The sequence below is a fragment of the Neophocaena asiaeorientalis genome, unplaced genomic scaffold (assembly GCF_003031525.2).
Source record: "Neophocaena asiaeorientalis asiaeorientalis breed wild unplaced genomic scaffold, Neophocaena_asiaeorientalis_V1.1 scaffold702, whole genome shotgun sequence".
In the NCBI taxonomy this organism is placed as follows: domain Eukaryota; kingdom Metazoa; phylum Chordata; class Mammalia; order Artiodactyla; family Phocoenidae; genus Neophocaena; species Neophocaena asiaeorientalis.
In genome coordinates, this window is record NW_020173962.1 from 26,803 (window position 1) to 37,083 (window position 10,281).

Below are 10,281 nucleotides of genomic sequence, written 5' to 3' on the forward strand. Positions count from 1 at the left end.
CTCTATTCATAACCACACTAAACTAGAAATTGATAACAAAGATATCTGGAAAATACTTAAATATTTTAAATAAAGAGGAAAATTAGTATTTTGAACTGAATGACAATTAAAACACACCCTGTGTCATGATAGTTTTTATTTGCATTTCCCTGATAATTAATGATGCTAAGCATCTTTCAAATACCTGTTGACCATTTGTTTGTCTTTTCAGAGAAATGTCTGTTCAAGCCCTTTGCCTATTTTTAATTGGATAATTAGTTATTTTGTTATTGAGTTTTAGGTGTTTCTTATATATTTTGGAAAGTAACCCTAATCAGATATATGGTTTCAAAGATTTTCTTTCATTCTGTAGGTTGCTTTTTTTTTTTTACTCTAGTTGATTGTTGACTGTCCTTTGCTTTGCAGAATATTTTTAATATGATGTAGTCTCACTTGTCCATTTTTGCTTTTGTTGCCTGTGCTTTTGGTGACGTATCCAAGAAATTGTTGCCAAGACCAAAGTCCAGAAGCTTTTTTTGTATGATTTCTTCTAGGAGTTTTACAGTTTTGGGTCTTATGTTTAAGTCTTCATTTTGAGTTGACTTTTTGGTGTATGGTGTTCACACCTGTTGGGAGGCCTATTATAAAAAAAAACAAAAGATAAAAAGTGTTGGAAAAGCTGTGGAGAAATTGGAACCCCTGTACATTGTTGGTGGGAATGTAAATTAATGTTCAGCAGCTATTGTAAACAACATGGAGTTTCCTCAAAATGGTTAAAAATAGAACTACCATATGATCCGGCAATCCCACATCTGGGTATATAATCATCCCTTTGTTTCCATGGATGTGGAACACATGGATAGGTGGAAACAGAAGGCCAACTGTAATGGACTTGTGCATCCTTGGATTTTGGTATCTGTGGGGGTTCCTAGAGCTAATCCCCCAAAGATAGCAAGGGACAACTATCCAAAAGTATTGGAATCAGGATCTTGAAGAAATATCTGCATGCCCATGTTTATTGCTGCACTATTCACAATAGCCACGATATGGAAATAGCCAAGTGTCCATCGACATGTAATATATACATACAATGGGATGTTATTCAGTCTTTAAAGAGAAGGAAATTCTGCCATTTACAACAACATGGATGAAACTGGAGGACACTATTCTAAGTGAAATAAGCTAGTCATGAGACAGATACCACATGATTCCACTTATTTGTGCTATCTAAAATAGTCAGAAGCAGAGAATGCAATGGTGGTTGCCAGGATGGAGGGTGAGGGAAATGGGAAGTTGTTATTCAGTGGGTAGATAGTTTCAGTTATGCCAAATGAAAAAATTCTAGAGACCTGTTGTAGAACATAATACCTATAGTTAACAATACAGTATTGTGCAGTTCAAAATTTGTTAACAGGGTTAATCTCATGTTGTGTACTTATTACAGAACAAATAAACAATGGGACACAAGGAAACTCTGGGAGGCGTTGGATATGCTGATTACTTTGATTATGGTGATGGTTTCACTAGTTTTTGTATAAGGCCAAACTCATCAAATTGTAGACATTAACTATTGTGCAGCTGTATGTACATCAGCTATACCTCAATAAGGCTGTTAAAAAATCCAACCTATCAAAATTTGTAGAATGCAGCCAAAGCAGTACTTAGAAGTAAATTTATAGCATTAATTGCTTATATTTAGAAAAGAAGAAAGCTCAAAGATCAATAATCTAAGTTCCCACCTTAAGAAACTAGAAAAAAGAAGAGCAAATTAAGTCCAAATAAGCAGAATGAAGGGAATAGTAATGATAAGAGCAGGAGTAAATGTAAATGAAGATAGAAAAACAATAGACAAAAATCAATGAAACCAAAAGCTAATTATTTCAGAAGATCAATAAAAGTGATAAGCCTCTTGTTAACTGACCAAGACAAAAGAAACAGATTGCCAATATCAAGAAGGAAAAATACAACACAATAGAACCTATAAGTACTCAATGGATGATAAAAGAATAGTATATAAGAAACTTTACACCTTTAAATTCAGCAACTTAGATAAAATGGGCCAATACTTTGAAAGACACAAACTGCCCAAACTCACTCAAGAAGAAATACATTGTCTGAATAATATAGAAATGTAATGCATAGCTTAAAACTTTCCAACAAAGAAAATTCCATTCTCAGACGGCTTCATTGGTGATTTCTAACAAAGATTTAATGAAAATATAATAATTCTATGTAAACTCTTCCAGAGCATATAAGTAGAAGGAACACTTCCTAACTCATTGCCTGTACCAAACCAAATGCAATACAAGAAAAGAAAATCACAAACATCCCTCATGAATGCAGACTCAAAAATTTTCAACAATATATTTCCAAATCAAATAAATATATAAAATGAATAATGCATCACCACCAACTGGGGTTTATTCAGGAACAGAATACTCATCCAACACTTGAAAATCAACCAGCATAATTTACCATATCAAAAGGTTAAAGAACAAAATATGTACAATTACCTCAATACAAGCAGGAAAAAGCATTTGACAAAATTCAATATCCATTCATTATAATGATGATAGTAACAGTAATAATAAAACTCTCAGTTTAATAGAAATAAAAGGAAATTTCCTTAATCTTGTAAAGCATGTGAAAAACCTACAGCTGATGTAACACTCAATGGTGAAAGACTGAACACTTTTCTTCTAAAATTGAGAAAAAGGAACAAATGTCCAGTCTCACAGCTCTGAATAAAACATTATACTATAGGTCTTAGCCAGTGCAATAAAGAAATAAAAGACCAGTACCTACAGAAATATAGGTCAATGGAACCTGATAGAAAGCCCAGAGATAAATCCATGCAAATGCGGTCACCTTATTATTAATATTTTAAAAAATGGTTTTTTTGTGGTATGCAGGCCTCTCACTGTTGTGGCCTCTCCCATTGTGGAGCACAGGCTCCAGACGTGCAGGCTCAGTGGCCATGGCTCACGGGCCTAGCCACTCCACAGCATGCGGGATCCTCCCGGACTGGGGCATGAACCCATGTCCCCTGCATCACGATGTTAAAAAAAAGAAGAAAGAAAAGGGAAATGTATTGGAAAAGAATAAACAAGCCTTTCTCTGTGGATGACATATTTGTTTAGAAAATACCAGGTAATCAACAAAAAAGCTGCTTGAACCAGTAAATTAATTTAGCAAGGTGAATATACCAAATTAAATTGTATGTTGATAACCTAGCAGCGAACGATTGGAAATTTTTTAAATTTCCAGCTCTATTGAGGTATAATTCACAAATGAAAATTGTATATATTTAATTGTATATACTTATACAATTTGTATAATTGTATATATTTAAGGTATACAATATGATGGTTTGATTTAATATATATATATATGTATAATGAAATGATTAGTACAATCAAGGTATTGCATATATGATATCCATCACCTCACATAGTTCTATTTCTTTTTGGTGTAGTGAGGACACTTAAGATCTACTCTCCTAGCAAATTTCAAATATACACTACATTATTTTAAACTATAGTAACCATGATTTTAAAAATACCATTTACAATACCCCCCTTCCCCTTCAAACAAACCATACACACGTAAGAAATACACAGGTATAAGTTTAACAGACTATGTACTGAATCTGTATACTGAAAACTATGAAACTCTGAGGAGAGAAATCAAACAAGATCTAAATAATTAGAGAGAAGTATATCATATTCATGATTTGGAAGACACAGCAATTGTCCCTAAACTGATCTATAGATTCAATCCAATCCCAGCAGAATTTTTTGTTAGTACCAACAATCTGATTCTAAAATTCATATGAGAATGTAAAGGATGTAGAATAGCTAAATTGATTTTTTAAATTACAGTATTAGAAGGCTCACACTTCCTGATTCAACAGTTATGATAAAACTACAGTACTTAAGACAGTGTGGTTTTAATGAAAGAATTGACACATAGATCAATGGAACAGAAAAGAGTGTTCAGAAAAAGAGCCACACATATATGGTCAAGTGATTCTTAACAAAGATGAAAGAGCAATTCAATAAAAAGTTTTTTTCAATTAATGGTACTGGAACAATTGGATATCCATATGCAAAAACCCCCACAAAACTTCGACCTGTACTTCACACCTTACACAAAAATCAACTCCAAATGGATCCTAAACTTAAATGTGAAATGCAAAAATATGAAGCTACTAAAAGAAAACATAGGAAAAAGTTTCTGTGACTTTGTGCTAGACAAAGATTTCTAAGGTATGGCACTAAAAGCACAATCCATAAAGCTAAACAGCAGTGATAAATAGTGCTTCATCAAAATTAAAAACTGCTCTGTGAAATACACTGTTAATAAAATAAAAACAAGGCACAAGCAAGGATAAAATATTTGAAAATCATATTTCTCATAAAGTACTTGTATCCAGAATATGTAATGAACCCTAAAAGTTAAAAAATAAGAAACAAACAATCCAATTTAAAAATTTACAAAATATTTGGACACTTCTACAGAGAAGATGTATGAATGACAAATAAGAATAGCAAAAGACGCTCAATATTATTATCACTAGGGAAATACAAATTAAAACCACAATAGTAATATACAATTACACAACTATTAAAATGACTAATTTTTTAGAAATATATGATTATAATTCTGGTAGGGAAGTGAAAGAACTGAAACTTTCATAGAATGTTGGTGCAAAAGCAAATTTGTACTTTTGGAAAGCGTTTATATTTGAATTATAAAGTTAAGTATACATTTACCATATGACCCAGCAGTCCAACTCCTAGGTATTTACTAGAGAAATGGAAACATATTTTCAGACAGAAACCTGCACACAAATGTTTTTAACAGTTTTATTCATAATAGCTAAGAACTTAAAACAGCCCACATGTCCTTCAATGGATGAATGGATAAACTGTGGTATATTCCTACAATGGAATGCTACTCTGCAAGAAAAGGGAGCAAATTACTGATACAGATAACACAGATGAATCTCAAATACATTATGCTAAATGAAATAAGCTAGTCTCAGAAAAAATACAAACTGTATTATTCCGTTTATATGGCATTCTATAAAAACAAAATAATAGGAACAGAATAGGGATTGTCAGGGGCTGGGTGGCTAGAGAGATTGATTATAAATAAGCAGCATTAAGGTTTTTTTCAGAATGATAGAACTGTTCTGTACCTTAATTGTGATGATGGTTTCATGACTATATATGTTTGTTTTAACTCATAAAACCATGCATGAATAATAGTGATTTTTACTGTATGTAAATTTAAAAGCGAATAATAATAATGGATTAAAAGGACAATGTTAATAGAGACATGTTGGCCAAGATAAAGATATTCAAGGTATTATATTAACCTAAGCTCAACTCTTTGTAAACATACAAACAAAAAAGTTGATGGCTTACCCAAAATTCAAATATTTAGTGTTGGCAAGAATGTATTCTATTTGAATTGGTGATGATTTTATGGACTCATTCCATTTTCAAAACCAGGTTTTCCAAGAACGAGTCCTTAATGAGTAAAATTTTTTGTACTTTTCAAATGATTTAGCCACATAAAACATTATTAGGGCATTATTAGAGCTGGTTTTAAGTATGATATCAGATATATAAGGACAGTGTTACATAGGAATTTATCTGAAATATTCCAATGTAAAAATAGAGCCTTAGCTATATTTTAGCTATTTCATTCCTCAAAGCTGTATTTTTCAAGTATTTCCAAAGCAATACATCTAAAATATTTCACTCATTGCTCTGCTTGTTTGAATAGAACATACTGAGCATAGTTTAATCTTTTGCCAATGGCTCAGGGTCTTCATTAAAACACCAAATCCTAAAGCTGAGAGCAACCTAAGAAATTCCATATCTGAATATGATAGATAAACTGAAGGGCCTAGTTATCCTTAAAAATATAAATATGTTACAACTATAACATGCTTTAAAACTTTAGAAAAATGAGAATTCCCTGGCAGTCCAGTGGTTAGGACCCCATGCTTCCACTGCAGGGGGCACAGGTTCCATCCCTCGTTGGGGAACTAAGATCCCACAAGCCGCGGGGTGCGGCTGAAAAAAAATGTAAGAAAAATGAGTTCACATATCTTAAATTACTTTTAACAATCCAGACTGGTAAGTAAAACAAGTCATATAATCCAGAATTTTACAAACTAGGAAATGGATGCTCATAGAAATTAAGTGATTTACCAAATAGTCTCCAGTGGAGTTGAGAGTAGGACACAGGTTGTCTTATTCCTTGTGGGCTGGCATATGCTCAGTGGGTAGTACAATGCAAAGAGAATTAGACTAGGAAATCATGAGGTAAAGCTAAATGACTTGTTATTTCAATATTTAATCCCCTAGTTCAGTTAATTACCTTCCCTACCCCAATACAGTAGACCTCACTTTCTATGAATCCAATGGATTGTCATTTTATCTTCCACATAAATAACAACCCAACTTTTAAAATGAAAGTTTTTACATTTTTTTCCTGATTTTTGTGCAAGCGATTAAGAACGTTGGCTGTGCAGTCATTCAATAACTTGCCACTCCATAGACCAAGATAACTAATCTGCCATGCTTTTTAAGATTCATATCATACTGGAGCAACAGTTGTAGCCAACCAATAGGAAACCATTCCTACATAAGGCAGCTATAGTGATACACTTGGGGATCAGCCATATCTTGTACTCTAGGCTTTTTTATGGTAGTTACACCCCTACAGAGAAGAATCAGAGCCATTACCCATATTATGCATTAGTGAATTGAAATTTACCACACTCCTCAGATCTCATTCCAAAGTACTGGAATACCGATACCTTGCTACTTAATCCACAACAAATGAGGTATTTCAGGTATTTGACCATCATCTTCTGGCTCCTCTCCTGACTGTAGCTGAATCACTTAGGAAAAGGAACCCCAAATTGCTCTGAAAACTGGCAAACATAGTAATATTCCTTTGATGAATATCGTCCTCTGGCCCAAACATCCTTGAAAATTTGGTCTGGTTGCAGATAAGAGGTTTACATTTCCACATTGTTGTACTTGAATGAGATCCCCTTCATAAAGTGGAGTTATTTGTTTCTGAATGCTCCTGCCCTCTCTCACATGCAATTTTCTCTCATCTGATCTCTTAACATTATATAGGAAAACGTTTGCATGGTCAAGAAAACAAGTCGTGTACAGATTTCACAGGATGGCTATGTGACTGTCTTTAATTTCTTTATGAAACTGCTTTATTGTTCAAAATATTCAAAAAATGGAAATTATTTTTTATTTCAATGTCAATGTACTTAGTTTTCTCCATACCCAGTATACTAGAATGATTTCTGTTTGGTTTAGCTTATATTGTTTTAGTTGTCACTGTTTTACTAATTTTGAAGAGATTCATTCCTTGCAAAGGGTTTTCTTTCTGTCAGCTTTTAGGAATAACAATTTTAGTGTGACAGCTTTTAAGAGGAACCTGAAATTGCCTTTATCTAATTATGTGTTCTTCTTTATAAAATGCATTACTAGAATTCATCTCCTTTATGAAGAGTTTGACCTGCTTCTTATTTGTGAGATTCACAGAGTTGTTCTCCCTTAATATTAAACATCTTGCCTATTGGCAAGAAGAGCAATGTGCTTTTAAAATTTCTCTTCTCTAATTATGATGTTGTCGATTAAAAGTACTTGGTATATTTTTAGTAAACTATACATGATTTTTAATTTTGGTTTATATACTACAGCTATTAAAAATAATTATTTTGGTTAGTATTGCCTAAAGCAAATACATTTGCAGTCACTAAAACTTCCTGTTTATTTTTAAGCTTTAAAGAGAGATTTTGACTTAATATATAAAATGAACCCCTTTATCCCAGAAAAATAAAAGAATAAACGCACCCTTTTGTTTCGGAGCACAGCTTTTGGCTGTAAGACATATGCCAGATGCCTTGCTTGACAAAGAACAGTGAGTGTCCCTGTTGATAACTGATCACCTACGGCTACTACCATGCCACAATCTCTGGCTTTACTAGCCATAAATATTTATTTTGGTGAAAGAAGCTTTTTCTCTCCATGCACTGACACTAACCAGATAAGGGCTTTCCACTTTTTTTTTTTTTTTGTCTTTAAAGTTGATACTTTTTCTGAACAAATTCAATAAGGTTCACATTATGCATAATATTCATTGAGAACCTCTCTCCCTTTAGCACACAAATTATTGCCCATTACTGGGATTATTTCACGTAAAGAAATCTTGCAGCTTGAAAGCATTGAAATTGTATCAAAAAACAAAAACGTGCAAATTCTACACAAACCCAATTTTTATTCAAATTTTCAGAGTATCTTCTTTTATTTTTAGATGAATCTACGTTCTGTATTTACTGTAGAACAACAAAGGATTTTACAGCGTTATTATGAAAATGGAATGACAAATCAAAGTAAAAATTGCTTTCAACTCATATTACAGTGTGCACAGGAGACTAAGCTGGACTTCAGTGTAGTCAGGGTAAGTATTGAGGTCTTAAACTCTTGAATTTATAGCTTTGTACTACAAGTCATAATTGCTTAATATGAAAAAAACTATCAGGGTGTGAAGTCACTAACTATAAACAGCTTCATTTCCCTGGTATAAAATTACTATTTTTTAATAAATACCTAATCATTTAGTATGTTTTTGTTTTCTATAAATACCTTGAAAGCACTAAAACTTTTGCATTTTAAATATATCTTTTAAAAATCCCAGTCCTTTGAACTAATAGGTACCTTTAGGATTAGTTGCTGATCTCATGCTTGGTTTACACCTAGAATTTATCTAGATATAATCCTCCAAACTGATATTAGTAAAACAAACATTTACCAAGGGAGTTAGCATATTTTCTTGTTGTGTTTAAATTTTTCCAGCAGGTATTTATGACTTTAGTATTTTTGTCTTTTTAGGAAAACCTATCTTTTTTATGAATATCTTTTCCTCCTTTTAAGTAAAATGTATGCATTTTAATGGATTAGCAAGTAAGGGACAAGAAATCCCTAGGGAGGAAAATTTCCTTTATCACAACCATTGTTATTCAGCTGTAAAAATCAGAGCTGCTACACATTTGGGAAAGGCAGTGAGAAGGTGATAGAGAGGAGGCAAAAGATAAACCTAACAGAACTAGTCACAGATTTCATAGTGAGTGCATAGGTCCTTTCATGATTGTCTGAACGGGCTAAAAATCTCCCTGGAGCGAAACCTTAGGGATTCAAAGATTAGCAGTTTTCCCATCCTTGTCATTCATTAGGCTAATTTGGTAAGAGAAGGACTTCTATTTAAGTTTATTTTTCTGTTGGAGGAACTTTTAAAGACCCCAAAGATAAAAATCTCTTGATAAGAAGAATTCTTTAGAAAATCTATTATTTAAAGACTGAAGGATATATTCACCTTCAAATAGGGAATTATGCCACCAGTTCTAGGAGGGAAATATCCAGGATATCTGTTTCTTGTTTGCTGTGATCAACCATCATACTCAGATTTTTGTAAGAACTAGAAATATCTCCTGTTGATAGCTCTAAATTCCCTATTTGCAATACCTTTAGTAAAACCTCGAGAAAAAATGTAATTGACTTAGAAAAATTATTTTAAAATGTGTAATATTTCAAGTTGATGAGTTTTCCATTTTATAAGTACAAACTCATTTTTTTCTGCAATAACTTCTTTCTTTTCTTCTCTCTTATTTTACCATTACTTTAAGATGAAAAGTCTTCTTAGGCAGCTGCTTTGTGGACTGTGACCTTTCATATTTACAATTTGCTATTGCAATCTTCCCCCAATAATTTACTTGATTGTACTTGAATATTGAGAGTGTTGAAATACAAAGGTTTATATCTTGCTCCAAATGGTGTGAAATCTGTAACAAGTAATGGAAATGAAAGAAGTAAACTTTCTAGAACGTAAGCTTACAAGTAAAATGTTATGTAAGTTATAAGGAATGGTGTGAAACAGATTCATTCTCTCTGTTCTAGGAGAGTGTTTATTCTGCAGAAATTCAGTCTTTCTAATCTAAATTTTAACACAATTTTGGCAGCTTTTCCAGCCAGAGGAGAAGGGAGTTGTTTATAGACCCATTATTCCACAACCTCCCCTGCACCTGATATTCTGCTAGGTCTATATGTTCTACTTGAAAGGGACCTTCCTTTATTATTTTTAATATAGTATTTGAGCCTAGTATTTTGCTAGGTCTACTTCAAAGAGATCTTCCTTTATTATTTTAATATAGTATTTATTGTGTTTTTTCCTCAAAAGAACTAAAATCTCATTTTACTA

The 10,281-nt window shown here is 32.7% G+C and overlaps 1 protein-coding gene across 1 annotated transcript in view; it reads left to right on the forward strand.

Moving 5' to 3' along the window:
- Window positions 1-8,340: 8,340 nt before the first annotated feature.
- HDX (highly divergent homeobox) overlaps window positions 8,341-10,281 on the forward strand; it is a 143,765-nt gene continuing 141,824 nt past the window's right edge. The window contains exon 1 of the mRNA XM_024753066.1: window positions 8,341-8,487. Within this exon, the coding sequence (XP_024608834.1) occupies window positions 8,341-8,487 (147 nt within the window). The remainder of the gene's footprint in view (window positions 8,488-10,281) is intronic.